Below are 20,197 nucleotides of genomic sequence, written 5' to 3'. Positions count from 1 at the left end.
CAGATACACGATCAGTTGGATGACAGCCAACTCACTAAAAACCCTGACGTAACCGAGGTGCTTGTCATACCCTCCCAAAATTACCCCTGAAGTGACCTCTTCTGGCCACAAGAGCTGGGCACCGCCCCTTCGCCGGACCCGGTTGTAAAAAGCCTAGGCATCAAGATTGATGCCAACCTCTCCATGGCTGATCAAGTCTCTGCCGTGGTCTGTACTTGCGCTTGCTTACTGAGACAGCTGCGGAAACCTTCCCCCCTCCTCTCTACAGCCACACTACAGATAGTCGTGTTGGCTATGATCGTGTCCAGGCTAGACCAAGGCAATGCCAAATATATTGGTCTTCCAGAGAAACTTATCAAGAAGCTACAGGTGACCATGAATGACGCAGCCAGGCTGATTTTCAGGCTCCTAAGACGAGCCCACTCTTCTCCCCTGCTGCAACAACTTCACTGGCTCCCCATCAAACAGAGAGTTAAGTTCAAAGGCGTCTGCATTGCTCACAAAGTTGTTCACCACCAGACTCCAGTCTACATCAAGGAACTCCTTGGGCACCATGTGCCGGTACGTATTCTTCGATTGTCCGAGGCAGGCCTCCTGGTCCTTCCTCGGTTCAAATCCACTTCCAAAGGTGGTAGATCCTTTTCTGTTTTAATTCCCCAGCTATGGAACCGCTTGCCCAAAAAGCTCTGCAAGGAACCTGCACTCCTCCCTTTCATGAAATAACTCAAAACTCTGCTGTGTATGGAGGCTCTGGACACATCATAACAATCCCTTTAAGCATTGCATCTGTAACTGCTTGTGGGTCTGGCTACCGTCAAAGCGCTAAGAGACCAGCCGGTGATTATGCGCTAAACAAATTCAAGTTAACATAACATAACCATGTTTAAAGCAGTGATCGCAGACACTTTAGAACTGGTTAGCAGTGGTAAAGTTAACAGAGACCTAAAGCCAACCCTAACGAAGTTCAGCAAAATAAAATGGGAGAAGGCAAAATGTTTGGGCAAAGACCACCCTAAGGCTGTACGGTATAACACTTAGGATTTGTAAAAAAATCTTTTAGCAGGCTAGTCTTAACTTACCACAATGTCAATAAAATGCATCTCTGTGCCAATATTGGGCTTTAGAAATAGCCTTGTAGCTAGATAGAAAGATACAATATGAAGCTTGTCATATGTTGTTTGTATGTTGTGTGATGAGTTTTTTCAAAGTACATATTTTACAAAATGAGGGTGCAACATAGGTGTGCAATGTGATTTAGGTCTGAAATGAAATATCTCCTTTCTCAGCACATGTTCACTCTACTTATGTATGCCCATTACACTCCCTATTGTATGTTTCTCATCCATATTAAGGTAACACTATTTGATTAAAGATCAGACAGAAGTAAGACTACTTTAGACAGTGTTGATTCTCCTGTTTTCCTCTAACAGATCCTTGTGTACAGTCTACAGACAGGGCAAAGGTTAACAACACTGGGGAACTCTGCTGGAGATTTCACCTGCATAAATATGAAGGACAGCCCTCCTAACATGCTGGTCACTGGGAATAAGGACAGGAGGTAAGTGCAAGCGGAGACTGTGATGGGTGTCATACTATATCTCCTAGGTTGTTCAAGGAAACCCCAAGACTGAAATAGAATCTAAATGATCAAGGGTGCATGTTATGCTGCCATAACAGCAGTGAAATAGGAGGCAGAGAGTTACCAGTTGACATATGAGGTTCTAACATTTACCTTCCTAAAATGCTACATTTCAAACATTTAAAAAAAGTTAAAGATTAATTTGAGTCTTTTATTTTTAACCTACGGTTCTTGTGAGCAATTATTTTACTTAAAAATAAAAACCCAGAACATATAGCAAGGTGTCCCCATCTTTCTTGAGTCATACCTTTCTCTCTTGGCATGGTGAAATTATTTTTTACTAAGTTTCAGTCTGTCTTGACCTACTTTTTATGTCAGGGTGAAATCTTAAAACATATTGGCATGTGAGGGGTTGACTGTAGAACGTCTGATTGTTGTATCCCGGGCTACCAGTACTTAATTTAAAAAAAAATGTCTCCCTTCATAAGTGTTCTACTTGTATAGGAAAATTGAGCTGAACAGAAAATCAGGAGAACCCGCAAACACCTCAAGTGTGAAAAATCCAGAGTTAAGTACATTTCCTTTAAAGAAATTCTTAAGACATTTTAGACACTCTCTTAAGTACATTGAATACAAAGCCATCTGGCACATTTTTGATACTCACCAGCCAGAGATCCTGGGGGCACCTCTCAAATCAGATGCCCTTAGTGTAGCCAGTACTCTCCTGCATAAAAGCCAGTCTGAATACACAAGAAGGGGAAGTTGCTTTGAAGTCAGAAGGGAGAGTTGCCTGGGTTCTCAGCTCACTTTACAAGGCAGAGTAGGCAGAGGACCATTTAATAGGTTTCCTGTTAGACTCCTCTCCACAGAGTTGGCCTATAACAATTTGCTTTTGTAGGAGACTGGGAGAGAGCTGTGTCCCAGTCCATTTTGCTAGTATGGAGTGCATCGATGGTGCTGTGTCCCCAGTAGCTTTCGCTTGAGCGAGACCCAGGAATGGAGCTGTGTCCTCAAAATCTTGTGCTAGTTTGAAATCCAGGAATATAGCTGTACACCCAAACTCCTTTGCTAGTGTGGGAGACAGGAGTGAAGCTGTGTCCTCAGTCCTTCACGATATGTTTGATATATATATATATATATATCAATAAATCAAACAAGTGATGCTAAGAACGCCCAGCCTCACTGGTGAGGGCTCGTAGGCAGGCATCACAACAAATATTTCCAAGAAAAATGTACCTATAGTTCCAGAATTTGTAAACGAGCTGCTCAATCCGATAATCAGGCATCAAATGTTTTATTGCACCAGATACTCCATTAAATCATCCATGATGCGTTTCAATCCTACACTGGGTCTTGATCGCATGTCAATACGGAGTGGTCAGTTGCTTTTTTAAACTTAAAGGTGCTTGAAGATAAAGAAAGGACTTCGCTTGGATATTTGTAATATTCCCAGGAAATTGCACTGTGCTCTGCCAGATAATTCACATGCTGCAGATTTCCTTACTACATCATCAGCTGAATTACAACAACATAAATCATTCCACGGGATACGATGTCCACACTTCATTTAGGTTCATTGACCAAAATGTCCATAATGCAATGCTTTTTATCTTCCACTCTGTCCTTATCTGCTAACATTCAAAAACAACTTGGACGGTCCCACTAGTGATTCCTTAAGCAGGGACGAATCTGCTATAAATATTGGAGTGCCAAGAACCACATGATTTTTTAAGAAGAACCCTTACCCACCAACCTAGTTGGTGGCATGCTTCCTCGTCGGGTTCCCAACTGGGCAGCCGAATGCCACCCAGCTGTGCTTCGACGCTTAAATTACAGCAGAGCGGGTTTTGTTTTTGTGTGTGAGGTAAAAAATGCCTATGGGACTCCTTGTTGACCAATGTTTTATTCCCAGCGGCCCAGGACATGTTTAAAACAGGGGAATAAAGTGAAGACTGGCAATTAGTCTTCGTTATCCATTAGGTCGACATGTTTCAGCCTCAAGAAACACATTAGAGGCTTTCTTCAGGACCATACAACGTGAAAAAATAGTGCTGTGGCAAAAATAAGCCACGTGTATTCTTTTCAGCTCACACGCTAAAATGTGCTGTGCATGCAGTGGTGTACCCATACTTATGGATCCACCGGCTGGTTGAAAACCTGTAACACAAAAACAGAACATAATGGAAACATACAACATATATAGAGATGGTTAAAAATGCTCCATTTTAGTTCATCATCCTTTTGCTCGTGGTGCGTATGTCTTATCATTAGCACTCGGTGTGTTGTTCATTGATAGGTACCAACAATCATACAGGAGACATGCAACATACACCTAGTGTATGCAAACTCATGCATGGTGGTTCGGTGCAAGCATGCATGTCTTGTATTGTTGCTGCTATTTTAGCATGTCAAGTCACATGTCGTTGCAAACACAACAATGATGGACAGAATGTGGATCAATGTCACACATTCACCCCAGTCCAAAGATCTGGGCCCAAATCCATCGTTTTTCCACTCCACACCACCCTGGGTTAGACAATGGCGATATGCAAATCAGCGCTGACCCTGTGCCCCATGAGAACAGTCCAGTCCGAACTACAAAAGCCATGTCCTTCCCAGAACGGAAACAAGCATCCGAGGACCGGCCCGGTTTCGAGGTAACACCTCTCTTCAGCCCGGCTAGCTTGATTCCAGTGGTGTGGAGTGCCTGGGACTCACGTCTGAGCATCCCCAGTACACTTAGAGCTGTAACTGCAAACACAACAATGATGGACAGAATGTGGATCAATGTCACACATTCACCCCAGTCCAAAGATCTGGGCCCAAATCCATCGTTTTTCCACTCCACACCACCCTGGGTTAGACAATGGCGATATGCAAATCAGCGCTGACCCTGTGCCCCATGAGAACAGTCCAGTCCGAACTACAAAAGCCATGTCCTTCCCAGAACGGAAACAAGCATCCGAGGACCGGCCCGGTTTCGAGGTAACACCTCTCTTCAGCCCGGCTAGCTTGATTCCAGTGGTGTGGAGTGCCTGGGACTCACGTCTGAGCATCCCCAGTACACTTAGAGCTGTAACTGCAAACACAACAATGATGGACAGAATGTGGATCAATGTCACACATTCACCCCAGTCCAAAGATCTGGGCCCAAATCCATCGTTTTTCCACTCCACACACCAAAATACGTGGGGTTTATGGTATAACTGCCAAGTTTGGCCTCACATACTGATATTGTGGAAATTGTTCTGCGGATTGGGTGATTAAAACATAACAGAATACATTGTTTGGCATCATGGGGGAATTAACTACAAAAACTTATATTCGCCAAGTTTTAATAATAGTGTTATGGAGATAGTTGGGCCATGAACCATGAACCCCTCATGTTTTGTTAGAAATCCACTCCAGATGAGGAACAGCGTATTGTGCAATGATTAAATGTAATACGGCGAAAAATCCCTGTGTGGCAACCCGTATTTACTTGGCGGATACTGCGTGACTACATTTGATTGCAGAACGGCATATCCAGTAATTTTTTATTACGCAATACAATTGCACCATTATTCATGCTAACCATAGTAATAAGGGAGACGTCCAGCGATAGAGTTATTAGATATCACACTTCCGGGTGATTCCACAATTTTATGAGTTAATAGGATTGCGCGCTCCAGTGCCCACTCACATTAAAGGTCTGCGTCATACGTTCACGCAATGACGCAGTTACGCAACCACGCCCCTCGCCCCTTGCCGCGAAACCGGCTTCAAAAGGAGATGTCTCCGGCCTCGGTATCGTCAAGATCCCGAGAAGACTGGATTAGTTGTGAATGGTGGGCGACCTGGCTTGACAAAGTACGTTTTTCTCAACTCAAACGCAACTCGACTCAAACGCTACTCGACATTTACTTTACACGATACTGAGTGCCTTAACTAGCTTTCCAATGCCTTCATTATCTTCCTCACAGTGTTTGACTACAGGCGTTCGCCTCTTCCGGGATCTATGAAAGCTACTACAAACACATAGCTTGTGTAATTATGGTTTCTCTTTGTTTGTGATAGTATGAAATTATTTTATCTTGCATGAGAATGGATATACACGCACCCATCCCAAGATAATTGTTACGCCAATAGTACACTTTGGCCGCCATTTTTTAGACAACACAATAATAGTCCACCATGGCCTGGCCACCCAACTTAAGCACAAATGATTACGCTACCACAGGTGACTTGACGTGCTAAAATAGGAGCAACAATAAAAGACCTACATGCTTGCACCGAACCACTATGCATGAGTTTGCATACACTAGGTGTATGTTGCATGTCTCCTGTATGATTGTTGGTACATATGAATGAATGTCTTACTAATGATAAGACAAACGCACCATGAGCAAAAGGATGATGAACCAAAATGGAGCATTTTTAACCACCTCTACATATGTTGGATGTGTAAAGTGTTTCTTGAGGCTGAAACTTCTCAACCTGATTTTTTCCACCTGTTTTCTTTTAAACATGTCTTGGGCCGCTGGGAATACAAAATTGGTCAGCAAGGTGTCCCAGAGGCATTTTTCCCACACCACTTTTTGGAGTACCACTTACACAAAACCCGCTCCGCTGTAATTCAGGCATCGAAGCACAGCTGGATGGAATTCAGCTACCCAGTTGGGAACCCGATGATGAAGCATGCCACCAACTAGGTTGGTGGGTGAGGGTTCTTCTTAAAATTCCATGTGGTTCTTGGCACTCCAATATTTATAGCAGAGTCGTCCTTGCTTAAGGATTCCCTAGTGGGGCAGTCCACGTTGTTTTTTAGTACTAATCAGGGGATAGGGATGTACCCTGGTCATAGGCCTTATTCTCTCCTTTGTTTTTTGCTAATCTGCTAACATTCACTTTTCACAGTCTTTCTTGCCTCTTCGTGGTCACTCAAACACACACCCTCTTATTTGCCTCTAGAAATCAATTTCATGTCGGTCACAGTGATGTTGATATTTTACGCACTGTCCGAGGCATTTGAGACAAGCACAATATCCTTCTATAATAATAAGTTGTTATTCCATGGTTTGCCGCCGTTGACCAACATCAATTTCATCAAATTCTGTATCGTGCGGAGGAGAATGCCTCAGCAAGCCCTAGCTGCATTGAAACTGTTTCACGGTGTATCAAATGAAAGGGCTGACACTAACTCCGTCTATAGACTGTAACCTCGCTCTTGTTTTGTCACATCATTTTTTGGAGTCTGAAAGTGCTTCACCAAACAAATGACGCTAAGAAATCCCAGCCTCATGGGTGAGGGTTCGTATGTGGGATTCGCCGCAAATATTTCCCCCCAAAATATTTATATATCTATGTATTACCTCCTAACAGTTGCCAGTAGGTAGTTAAAGCTAGGTCTTAATTTCCATAGGAAAAGTGTTTTTGGTTTTGCTAATAACTTTAGCGCTGATCGATGAATTTTCACAAAATTTTCAGAACTAGTTTGTCACTCACTTCAGCTGCTGTCTGGAATGTTTCTTGGTGATTATTCAAATGGGGGCAAAGAAAAAGAGGCATCCCAAAATGCGTTTTCCCCATGCAATTTCCCGTAGGGATTTTAGATGACTACACCCCGAACCGCTGAATGGAATTTCACCAAATTTGGCAGAAAGCTTGATCTTGGTCCAGAAAGAGTGCTTTTTGTAATTTGGTGTGAATCTGTTCTGTAGGTCAAGTTAATAAAGGAAAAAGATGTATGTATATCTAGAGACGCAGAGCCACGTGCCAACACCAGTACCAGTACCATGATTGGCTGCCACCATTTCAAGTAGGAATTGGTGGCAGCCATCTAGGGACTCTGACTCAGCCTAGTCCAAAGAAAAAAGCCAAAATAATCCACAAAGGGGTAGGAAAGGAATATCGTGGCCTGGTGTTGAGGTCCCACAGGGACCTGGAGTGCATCCCCCTCCCAGGCCGATTACAGCCCTGGGGTTCCAGTGCCACATGCCCAGCTGTACTTAAAAAGGGAGGGGGCACGCAGCCCCACTCCCAGGGCTGATTTAGACCCAAGGGACCCCTTCCCCTGGGACCTGACCATATTAGTAATGGGGAGGCGCCCTCCCCCACCCCCTGGAATGGGCATGGAAACCTGCATTTGCTCTCAATTGGTGGGAGCGATTTCATAGCTCCTGCCAAGCGCAAGCAAATGCGAAGTCCGCTCCCAGTGGCGGGAGCTTTAAAAATTCTCCTGTCAACTGGGAGTGTACTTGTGATCTGTTTCCCTGCCCTCAGTTATGCGGGCTGGGAAACAGATCTGAACATTGCTCCCACCCTTAGGCAGCAGCATTCTTAGCTTCTCCCTATGAGCAGGAGTAATGCCAGCTCCCGCTGGATGTGGGTAGCTGGCTGGGGCCTTGGGGCTCACCCAGCAGCCTCAGGCAGGATATGGTGGGTGCCCTTGTTGGAAAGCAGGAGAACCGCCCTTTGTTGGCCGGGCAAGGGGGGATTGTATCCCCAGGGCCAAAATCAACCTGGGGAGGAAGGCTGCATGGTCCCCCACCCTTAAAAAATTGTCTGAGTCTTGTGGGGTGGAGTCCTGGGGCTGAAATCAACCCGGGATTGGGGGCTGAGTGCCCCTGTCACCTTTATAATATGGCCAATTCCGGGGGATGGGAACCCAGGACCGAAATTGACCTGGGGAGGAGGGCTGCGTGCCCCCTCCCCATAAATATAGAGGTGGGCCTCAGGGGAGAATATCCCTGGAGCCTAAAATAGCTCAGAAGGGGAGCCAGGTACCCCTGCTCCCCTAAAAATAAATTCACTGGGCCCGTGGGGGTCCCCAAATTATTGTCAATCCAGAAGAGGGACACTTGCCCTACTCCCCCACAAAAGTCCTGGGCCTCAAGAAAAGGGGTTACCAGGCTGAAATTGGCTGTGGGGTGGGAGCTGCGTGCCTTATCCCCATTAAATATAGTGTAGGGCCCCTGCAGATGGGGTCCCTGGGGCTGATATTGGGGGCTGTGTGCTCCCTCTCCCTGAAATATATTGCAGGATGGGGTCCCTGGGGCCAAAAGCGGCCTGTGCCCCCTCCCCATCAATAATGCACCGGGCTATGGGGTCCCTGAGGTCAAAATCAACCCGGGTAGGGGGCCTATAGGTTGGCTGTCTTTAGGGGGTTGGCAACAGGCCAGGTCCTGTGGCCAACCCACCCTGCTGCACACTGCCAAAGGCCGTGCACAATGCGGGGTTGGCTGCATGTATGGGGTTGACCCCAGGGCCTGGCCGCAGGTCAGAACCTTGGCTGTGCGGCAGCGTATGGAATAACTCATAGTAATTAAATATTACTTTACGGTTAAAAAAAACCTAGAAATTAACTCTAAAAAAACAAAGGCTACAGGAAGGTTATAGTTAGGAAATAGCATTTTAGAAGTTAAAGTTAGGAAATAGCTTTAAAAAAACGAAAAATTCATTGGAAAAATCAAGGGTTACAGGGACGTTATAGTTAGATATAGAATTTTTTTAAACATTAGACATTCACTTAAAAAAACAAAGGTTACAGGTACATTATACAAAAAGAACTATTGATGGACAGAATGCAGAGCAATGTCATGCATTCACCCCTATACAGAGATCTGGACCTAAATCCATCTTTTTTTTGCTCCCCATGCCATTCTAGTTTGAACCCAGCCATATGCAAATCAGTCTTGACCATGCACGCAAGAGGAACAGTCCAGCCTGAACTGCCAGGCCAGGTCCTCCCTGGACTGAAAACAAGCATCCTAGGACTAGTTTTGGGGTTTTACCCCTCATCAGCCAGGATAGCTTGACTCCAGTGGCATGGAGAGCACGGGACACACGTCTGGGCATACCCGTCCCACTCTGGGTGACAAATGCAAACAGAACAATTGATGGACAGAATGCTGCACAATGTATAACATTTACCCCAATACAGAGATCTGGGCCTAAATCAATTGTTTTTTTACTCCACATGCCATTCCAGTTTGAACCCAGCCATATGCAAATCAGTCTTGACTCTGCGCCCAATGGAAACAGTTCAGTCCAAACTGCCAAGCCAGGTTCTCCCTGGTCTGCAAACAAGCATCCTAGGACCGGTTTCGGGGTTTTACCCCTCATCAGCCAGGATAGCTTGACTTTAGTCGCATGGAGAGCAGGGCACCCACGTCTGGGCATACCCGTCCTATTCGGGGTGACTGGGACGTATTCTGTCCTTTGTACCCAATTGGAGTCAGTTAGATCATGTAGTTAAAAAATCTTTAATGAATCAAATCTTTACCTTGATTGGGTGGAAGAGCTTCTGGCAAGTTGTCCATTCCCCTGTTCTACACTTGTCAAAACGGCCCTGCCCTTAGGGAACACTTCAGTAGTGCGGTAGACAGAAATTGGCCTTTGGTCTGTTCAGAGACTGTCTTTTTGTATCAAATCTATGGAAAACATCACGGACGCTTGTAGGATCCAATGTAGACGTGCCCGGTAAGCTGATTTTAAATTGGAAGCCTCTTTCTGGTCCAACAGGAATGCGATGCCTGCGCTGACCAGCCAGTGAACTCCACGCTGGAACCACCATATCACTGACAGCAGGCCAGGGATAGAGAAACGCGCTGGTCAGTGCTGATAAAGTGTACCTACTGGCGTATGTACAGACCCTTGCGCGCACTTCGGCCAACACCTACGAGATCAGGTGTAAAAAAGAACCTGCCGCAGAATCTAATTTCCTATTTAGATGCCTGCTTCTTTACAGCTCAAAAGAAGGCAAGCACAAATGCAGATAACTGCAGGACTGTTTAGAAGTTACCAATGACAGAATCATGTTCCTGCGCTAGTATGATTAGAAAGGCACGCGCATTCTAGGCCGTGTCTCTGTATTGACGTACCGGACAATTAAAAATCAATTGAGAGCTCGCTTTCTCTGGGGAGAGGTAAAGTAAAAAACAATTTCTTTTTAAACATGGCAGCGCAGACAAGGCTCTGCTACTGTGTTCTCCAACAGTCTTATCTGTACTGCGGTCAATGGGTTAAACTCCAGTGCCTTTGGTTTGGGCGACTAGTAATGATACCTCTGCAGTATATATGTTTATACTGATAAGTAGTGAAATAAATAGAGGAATGTTACTGAAACGGTGCATAAATCAATATCGCTGATCGTCTTTAGAGCCTCTTTTGATCTTGTAAGTGGCCCAGCAATGTTGTGTCTGTTTATAAGCTCTGGCCATCTCTACTCTGAAGGGTTCATATTCCCATAAACAGGGTTTCATCAAGTGGAGAAATGACTACAATGAGCAGTAAAACCCAGCAGCCTTGTTTTTCCGCTTAAATGGAGCCGGAGAAGCATGTTGTCCCCATTCATACAAAACATCACTCAGCAGCAGGGCAGCATCATCTCAGCATCTCTCTGTACCACCTCAGCAACGCTCAGCATCACCTCCCTGGTACTCGGCACAAGAGCAGCCCCAGCACAAGAACAGCACACCTCAGCGCACCACCACAGCATCCCTCAGCACCACAACAGCATCACTCAGCACCAGCACTGCATCTTCACAGCACCAGCGCTGCATCTCCTCAGCACCAGCGCTGCATCTACTCAGCATCACTCAATACTAGCACCGCACCATCTCTGCACCATCTCTGTATAAATGCACCAGCAGCTCAGCACCATCGCAGCACCACCTCAGCAGCAACTCTGCTTTCGGTGCAGCACCTCTTCAGAATTAGCGCAGCACCACCTCAGCACCAGCTGAACACAGCACCACCAAAGCATCACTCAGCACCACATCCGCACAAGCACACCACCACCTCAGTAACACCGAGCACCACTGCACTACAAAATTCAATTACACTTAATACCATTGAATTACTATCCACATAATTCTACAGCACACCATGCCACATATTTCGACTACACAGCTCACCACCACACAAGTCCACAACAAACAATTCCAATACAACCCATCCCTCCCTCACACTCCCACTACCGCCTTTCTTTTTGCAATCCCACTGCCCCTTTCATCTCTCCCACATAGTATCTATCTCCTCTCTATAATACCTTCACATACATGCTACCTCCTCGCTGTGTGCACTAGTCAACATCTCTCTTCACCCTCCCTGGGGCCCCTCCCACTCATCTCTCTCTCTCTCTCTCTCTCGCTCTCTCTCTCGCTCTCTCTCTCTCTCTCTCTCTCTCTCTCTCTCTCTCTCTCTCTCTCTCTCTCTTTCTCATGCCATCTCTCTCTCTCTCTCTCTCTCTCTCTCTCTTGTACCATCTCTTACCTCGCTTGCTCATACACTCTTCCCGCCTCTATGAGATATGGTTCACTTCAAGTCTTTGAGCACAATATCTTTCCGGTGCCTTTTCAAATGTTTCTGTCCCTCAAACCCATGCTGTCCTCCTCTTCTGCTGGTGTCTTCTACATACACAAACACTCTATACCTCTGTGGCCTGCTGTTCACTTCTCTCTCTCTTTCTCACACACTCTTGCTAATCCTCTGTCTAGACTTCATTCAGCACTTCGTGCACAAACTACCTATCCCTCTCTATCTTACTCTATTTTCTGAAGCTTTCACCTCTGTTCACCATACCACATAATTCCACTACACAAATACACTGCATACCACACAATCCCACAAATAACAATTCTAATACAACCCACATAATTCCACTCCACACCACTTGAAACCACAACACTCCAAACAAAACACAGGGGTTAAAGATATTACCATTTACAATGCCAATTGCTTAACTCTCACAAATGCGAGGCCTATTGCATTGCAAATACTTGTTGTATGGGTGATGCAGTCTGCATCACAAATGCAAAGAAGAAATTGCCTGTTAATTCAGGCACCCTGGCAGTATGGTGCAATGGTGCCTTCTTTGGTACTAGGCAGCCTCAAGTGCGCCAGCACAGGTAGAAACCTAAAGAGCGCAATATCTTAGTATATATGGTGCTGTACAGCTCTCTCCTGTTCACGCAGTGCAGCTACTTTGCTTGCTGCCCTGCATTGCATGGACTTTTAGTAGACATGCCTCTGGACTTTTCTGTCATGGTTTATTCACTTAAGTAAAACTAAAAATGTATGAAGATGGGCATAAGTGAAATCTAAGGAAGTCCCCCTTCAATATATAGTTAAAAACAGAGAGTAACTGATGAGTACTCTTTGTGTCGTAAAAATGCATTTGGATGTTACAGGACTGTTTAAAGTACTGGTGCTTTTATTAGTATCAAAAATAAATATTTTATTTGAGAATACACAAAACATATCAGTGATCATCATTATCTTCACTGGAATGACACACAAAGAATATGTGTCCTGGTATCACCAATAGTCATCATGTTGGTGACATTCAGGACCCTTTCCTCAAAGAGACAACAGGCAAGAAGGTTCCATTTCTGCTTGACCACCTAGAACAGGGGTCTCCAAACCGGTCCTGGAGGGCCGGATCCATGCCAGATTTTGTGCATATCCCCATTGACATACATGTAGTTATTTTAAAAATCTGGCATGGATCCGGCCCTCCAGGACCGGTTTGGAGACCCTGACCTAGAAGAAAGAACCCTCCCATCATGCAACTATGCATGGATAGAGCCAATATAGTAGCCTATTGGTGATTTGCGCAAGTACGTGGTATTTAGATATGCAGAAACTTTGTGAGTGGGCCCTCCGCCTAACTTCGCCTGACTCATATCTAGTGGATATTGATCCACACTACATCAAACCTCATGACATCCCTTTCTTTTTATGTTTGGCTATGTTACCTGCCATTTGTATAGTGTGCAACTGGCCCGAGTGTGTAATTGTAAAACACTCAGTGTGATTACTAATTAACATGTGTGTCTGGAGTGTAGATGTGTGTGGTTATAGAATTACATTTGTACCTTGGGTCTGGCGTGTCACTGCAAACTTGCCGCAACTACTATGCACTACTAATAAATGCTGCATAAAGCCTACCTATTTACTCAGACATACCTCTGTAAACACTACTCTGCACATTTCAGGCCTAATTCAGAAAAGGGCCTCCGTACTCTTAGTAGGGGGGCACACTTGTGGCAGGTGGCACAGCACTCATGGCGGGACTTTGTCAATGACGACTGCAGTACTGAGAGCCCGACACGAGTGAAGGGCCCCCGCCATGACTGCGGGCCTCTGCCACATGTGCAGAGGCCCTTTGTGAATCAGGCCCATTGTTTATAGAAGTATGTGTGTGGATAATAAGTGTACTTTATATAGCATTTATTTTACATATCTAGTCCTACAGCATGGCCGGTGTGCTATCCGCTTCTTGTTAGGGGTGCAGCTGGTGCAAAAAGTTAATGTGAAAACCAAGTTGTCTATGGGGTTTTGGTGGAGCCCCCTAGATAGTACATTAATGCAACTGCCTTTTTGTGAAAGGGGTCGAACCAGAATCACTGAAGGAGCAATCACAGAAATCCACAAACATCTCAGTAGAAGGTCTCTGCAGTCCACTCAACTGATGAATGTCCATCCGAAAGGAAATGTATAAGCAGTATCCACCCAGAGGCACAGTGAAGGCACAATCGCTGGAGATCTACAGATAATCCAAGTAAATAGGTGAAGGGTTCGCTGATAAGCAATGAGAAAGGATCACATCATGCACGGATGTACGTTGTTACAACGCATGCGTTTACTACGCATGCCTTTACAACGCAGGTTTTTCAACGGGGTGCGGGATAGTAAATAGTTTAATTTACTATTCCAACTCCAGTCCCCGTGGATAGTAGGGAAGGTTTGGATAGTAAATTAAACTATTACCTATCCTAGAGCGCCCCCCCCCAGCGCAATTCGTTGTAATGACTTGCGTTGAAAAACCTGCGTTGTAAAGGCACTGCGTGGTGAATGTTGCGTTGTAAAGGATGTTTCCCCATCATGCACATGTAGCTAATCTAGCCTCCGAGTCCACATTGCTTAGCTTGCTATGAAATTACTATAATAGCATATGCCGAGCCTGTCTTTCAAATTACTGTTTACGGTCATAGAATCCCAGCTCTCCCCTGCTTTAAAATACGGGCTGTGGGCCTTTCTTGGGAACTTTGGGCCATAGCTAGACCGCACTCAAAGCAAACTCATTGGCTTACAAGCAAGGTCCAGGCACTCTGTGGCCTACCAGCAAGCTCCAATCACTCTTTGGCCTGCCAGTACACTCCAGTCACTCTTTGGCCTGCCAGCACACTCCAGTCACTCTTTGGCCTACCGTCCAGCTCCAGTCACTCTTTGGCCAACAAGCAAGATCCAGGCACTCTTTGTCCTGCAAGCAAGCTCCAGGCACACTTTGGCCTACAAGCAAACAACAGTCACTCTTTGGCCTACCAGCAAGCTCCAGTCACTCTTTAGCCTGCCAGCAAACTCCAGTCACTCTTTAGCCTGCCAGCAACCTCCAGTCAAGCACAAATTAAACTAGGATTTTGACTTTCAAATCAGTCCCTGTTGCTCTGTAGTGACCTTTTGAGATTTTGGTTTTGAGCAAGTTTTGCAGATGTGGGGTGTGGTGGAGTGGGGTGGGTGAGGGGGGTCAGTAAGACTAAAACTCTGGCAGACATTGCAATCCTTTATCCAATAATACATGAATTAAAACTTTCAATATGGCACGCACCCAACAGAAGAATTGTACCTGAAGGGCTCATGCTTGCAATTTAAAAGGTTACTTATGCAAAAGATAAAGGCCCTCAGGTGTATTTACAAGTTCGATAAATTCAAAGGTAGTAACCTCAGTATGATAGTAATAACTGCTTACTATCAGAACAACATCTGTCATATCATGTAAATCATTTTACTCTGTGTCAAAATTGACTTCTGGTCTTACAGGTTAGGCCTGGTTAAATAAGGCATCCCTGGAAAAAATATTTAGAGGGAGTGGTTGTGGATTTTGTAACTTTGATTATTGAACCATCGCCCTTGTTTTATGTTGCTGCCCAACTCACCAGCATACACATCTTTTGTACCTTTTACCGTCTTTAAGAAATATGACATTTGGGCTTGCAGCGATACACTCCGGGCAATCTTTTGGGAAGATGACTGCAGGCTGCTTTCTGGCTTTGTTAAATTCATGAGAACCGTCCATATAGAATCTCTGTTTGTGTGTTAGGAGTTAAAATAATTTTGTTGGTCTCATTTTTCGGTGAATGATTTACATATTGTGTATTAATGTCCAGTAAAGTTGTATTCACCTTTCTTTTAGTAAAGGGGATTGTCGCTGTGTGTAATGTTGGCAGGCAACTATTTAACTTTGTTACATTTGTAGGAGACAAAGGGAGAAATAAAGTGTAATATTGTGGTAATACACGAGCTAACTTAAGTTGTTTGCATTCCCGGTGATTAATGTTTAGTTTATGTTGTGAGGATCAATGATGGGTGTTTTCCTCTTTCTTTTCAACTTCAGTTATAAAATGTATTTGTTTTTTTCATTAGTTTTATTGATTTGATGTTTATTAACCTCAGTAAATAATAACTCAGGCGAATTGTAGGTGCAATCCACGAACATCCCTGAAAATCATCTTCTGAGAAGCGCCGAAAATGCACACCATAAGGAATTGCATAGAGACCTGTTTAAAGTATGTACGGTGGCCACGTAGGAGTCTTGAAGTGGTGACCCAACTAAATCTACAGACTCTGTAATAAAGGGTCTGTAAGATTTACCAGAAGCAGTGAGCACAACCGAAAAAGATGCATTACCATTCTAAGTTAATCTTCTGTGGATCCCATCAGAAGCCCTCAAAACACACCCAGCCAATGCGGGTGACATTTTGGAGATGAGCATGAGATGGCCTGAAATCTAGCGACCTGTGAAAGGAATGAAGGGAAATTTTAGAGAAGAGAGGGCTGGGCACGCGAGAGTTTTGAAGAATTTAGAGAGGCACCAGCGGAAGTTCTGGCTCAAGGCCTTCCCTTGCTCTCAGTCTCAGCTAGGGATGACGTCTTAGGAAGCCACACTATCTATCTACTGCCTGGACGCCTTTCCGTGCAGCCATGGTGTTTGCAGATTGTGTTGGTTGTCACATAATATTTCACACAGGCAGTGTCAGATGACATCATGCGTTCAACCCTCACGCAGACATCACTGGGGACTGTCCTAATGCAATCATAGATGTGCTGCTGTCTGTTGCACTTACAGACTTTCTGTCTCTGGAAGAAAATTCTCTCACGATTTGCATGTTTTAATGAGATTTGCTGCTTTGCAGGTTTTTGTTTCTGTTCGGCTGCACTATTCGGTATCAGCCCAGCAGAGCTCGTGCGTTTGCCTCACTTTGTTCAAGTAGGCTTCTCGTTAACTGGTTCCTTTAAAGGTCGATGGTCGTCAACAACCGGGTCACACAGCTGTCTGAACCCAAAACTGAGTTTAGAAAAAATGTGACTATAAATAAGTATCGGTAGTTTTTTTGCAGCATACTTTACATTTGATTCATCTATAGGATGGAACCAACTACTATGTTTTCTCTTTTAAAAAAAACCCAAAGTATTACGGGAGATTATACTTCTGGGGGCTTTTGAAACGCCAATAAACTGCAGGACGTACGATAACTGTCACTGCAAGTTCTGCCTGACGCCGACCAGAGACCAGGCACCTCCAGGCGCGTGAAGACACAACCACCTGACGTGTGCCAAGACCACCGCGTACCAATTTGTCATATGCCACGGGTAAAATTAGCCCAAAGCAAGGAAGCAAGTGTTTGCTCTGTGTGTAAACGGAAAGCTACGGATGCGTGTTGGGGCATGCTCCTGTCCTGGGTGTTCACTCGCCTCAGTGTCGGACTATAGGTTTGTTTTGTTTCAAGTTACTTTCTGATCTGTGGACTCTCCGCAGTCCCTGGACAGATCAGACGCTGCGCCATCATGTCCTGCATCACAAGTTATGTCCCCGACCGTGCCAGCGCAGCTGACGTGATGTCCGAGAATAAAGTAGTGAGTAACGTGTGGCCGGTGCCAGGGTTGGCATCACGTGACAGAAGTATCTGTGCGCGCGCTTTTTGGCCGTTTGAGTTTTGTGATGGATTTCTATACTGAAAGGAACGAAGTGTCCTCACTAAGCACAGTTGGGTAGCTAAACGCAGCCACGAGGTGCAGAAGGCCCCGGTATCCCTGCGCCTGCTGCACATTGGTAGCTTCGCCCCTCGTTACTTTTTTAATGAAGCACTTTCCCGGCCCCTCCTAAATCTGCTCTGCATCATTGGCACCACTCTGCGGGATCCAGGAACGTAACTTCTGGGATGAATCTTGCTAATTGATGAGTGGCCTCCAAGCGCCAAATTAAATAAGAGGTGTACTTTGGAACGGGCGGTGCGTCTCGGGCGACAAGAACATATTTCCACACGAGCAATTTCCAGCGCCTATTTAGCCGATTATCACCCCTCCCCTAAACTGCCTCAAAGACTCTCCTGGTCCAGTTTTTGGGCTTTGTTTTCTTGGCAAGTTATCTACCGTGTCTGAGGCGCTGCCCAGAGAGACGCAAAATGGCGATGGGCCAGGACCTAATGGCTTCCTCCTCCTGGTGCCACACATCAGACTGCAGGTGCCGCGCCGGTTCAGCGCTGGGTATCAGATTGTGAGGCGGAGACTCTGCGCTGCCAAATCCCAGTCCCCGCTCCACCGGGGGAGCAGCTTGCTAAAATAATTATCCCCCCAATCCCCACAAAAAAGAAAGAAAACTAAAAACTATTACACAGGCGCAGAGGGCAATAAGTCAGCAAGGGAAACGGTGGTTTCATTGATTTGTTGCCAGAGATTTAACACGCACACTGAATATTATTTGTTCTGTTTTTTTCTGGCCAGTATCATGTTTTAAAGACCATTCGTCTGTTGTCTGATTAGCCACTCTGTTTATCCCAATTGTGGCGATCGTTTTTAGCTTTTTTGGGGGGTTTTGGGAACCCAAACTAATCCTGTTTTGGGGTCTCTTAATGTTGCTGATGCGAGGAGTGTTTTGCTCACAACCTTCTTATATTTATTTTCAAGGTACGCACTTGTGTGCAAAATGCTTGCGAGGTACCAGGGCAATGCTGGTCTCACTTTCAGGAAATACGCGCATCTGGTTTCAGCACCAACTAGCATTACCTGTGATAATGTACCTTAGGGCGAAAGCAAAAGCTCACCAGTCAACAACCAAGCAAGTGTGCCGCATCATAAAAACATTGCACACACCGGATCTCAGTGGGAGAAGGTCATTACCTCCTAGAGAGTGATTACTTTGTGTGGAGAGGAGCCTCACAGGAAATGGTCAGAGTAGTGTAACTATAGAACATTCATCTCCCATCACTTGGAGCCCAGACATCGAACATGCTGCTTTACACTTTGCAGTGATTCAGGGTTACAGATGCTGTCCTCTTTACATCCATAGCCAAATGCCGTCTTTGATCATCTCCTACTCAGTGATAAATGCTGCTACAATAAACTCTTCTGACTTCCTGGGTCTTGATGGCATGTTTGCTTATGTATATATACACAGGTTTCCCAGGGTCTCCGCTAGTATTGCTCTCCAAGTGGATGATAAACTTGCTGCATTTGTCTCTTGAACCATAGCTTGCTTGATCATACGGGCTCTCTACAGGAGGTGGGAGAAGGTTTGGAATTCTGGTACTATGGGACAAAATATTCACAGGAAAATATGTCAATCATATAGTGGAAATGTAGGACAGGTAAAAGAATGAACAACCGAAAAAACAGTCATAGCACCTTCTGGGACCGAAGTACGAACCAAAACTGTTCATAGCACCAAGTAGTAAGTCTCTGCAATTATAACAAATGCCCACCTGTAGACATTGTCAAAATATTACAATTACGAAGCTGGCCTCTGAAATGTTTGGGCTCAGTCCCCTTCTCATAATGTACTAGACACAATGCTACAATATTTAAGTGCACTCATGTTTGTCCTTTGACCTGGTTTCACAGGGATCAGGCATACAAGGGGACAACTTACTGGGTTTGAGTCAAGGTAGCTGAGGATCTGCAAAAAATGTTACAAAGCTTAAACATGATCGACACACACCAAAAACACCACCTAAAAGTGAACTGGTATTCCCAGCCACAGAATGAAGTTGTTTAAGGGGACATCAGAGACTAGTCCCAATTTCGAGTTATATTTTCCAGTTAACAGGGCGTCTGAACCTTTGATGACAGATGTTTGGTTGCAAGGGGCCCCTGATATTTGCACAGCTGATGGTCATGTCCTATCATCCCAGGTCTGGGGTAATGTACTACCATATCTTGATGACTGGCTGTTGTACATGGGCTTGTAACAGTCCGTCAAGGACTACCTGCGGATGACCATATTACTCCTACCTTCTCTGGGGTTCCCCATCAACAAGCAGATATCCCACCTTCGGCCTGTGCAGAGGATTCCCTTTATTGGGGCTGTTTTGCACTCTGTGGCATTCAATGCTTTTCTACTCCAACAGCGAACCTGGGACTTTCAGGATATGATCCAATGTTCCAGGCTCGGTCCAGCCTTCCGGCCACAATATGTGTGAGGCTTCTTAGTTTCCTTGCCTCATGTATCTTGCTGGTGCCTCATGCCCATTGGTGCATGCAGGCTCTAAGTTGAATTCTCAGCCTTCAATGAACTCAGCATTGGGGTGTCTCTCAAACAAAATCTGCATGTAAGATGAGGTGGGCAGCACTTTTAATGTT

General features: G+C 45.2%; 1 protein-coding gene across 2 annotated transcripts in view; it reads left to right on the top strand.

Annotated features, from left to right (window-relative positions):
* The window catches only part of FBXW8 (F-box and WD repeat domain containing 8), a 529,940-nt gene that overhangs the window by 454,955 nt on the left and 54,788 nt on the right, over positions 1-20,197 (top strand). For both annotated transcript variants that reach the window (XR_013602517.1, XM_078667126.1), the window contains exon 8: positions 1,431-1,558. Coding sequence is in view for 1 of the 2 variants with exons in the window: in XM_078667126.1 (XP_078523252.1) it covers positions 1,431-1,558 (128 nt within the window). In the remaining variant the exon portion in view is untranslated. The remainder of the gene's footprint in view (positions 1-1,430; positions 1,559-20,197) is intronic.

Source organism: Lissotriton helveticus, chromosome 11 (genome assembly GCF_964261635.1).
Source record: "Lissotriton helveticus chromosome 11, aLisHel1.1, whole genome shotgun sequence".
Classification (NCBI taxonomy): Eukaryota; Metazoa; Chordata; class Amphibia; order Caudata; family Salamandridae; genus Lissotriton; species Lissotriton helveticus.
The sequence above is the reverse complement of the archived record's forward strand: the minus strand, read 5'-3'. Positions and strand labels throughout refer to the sequence as shown.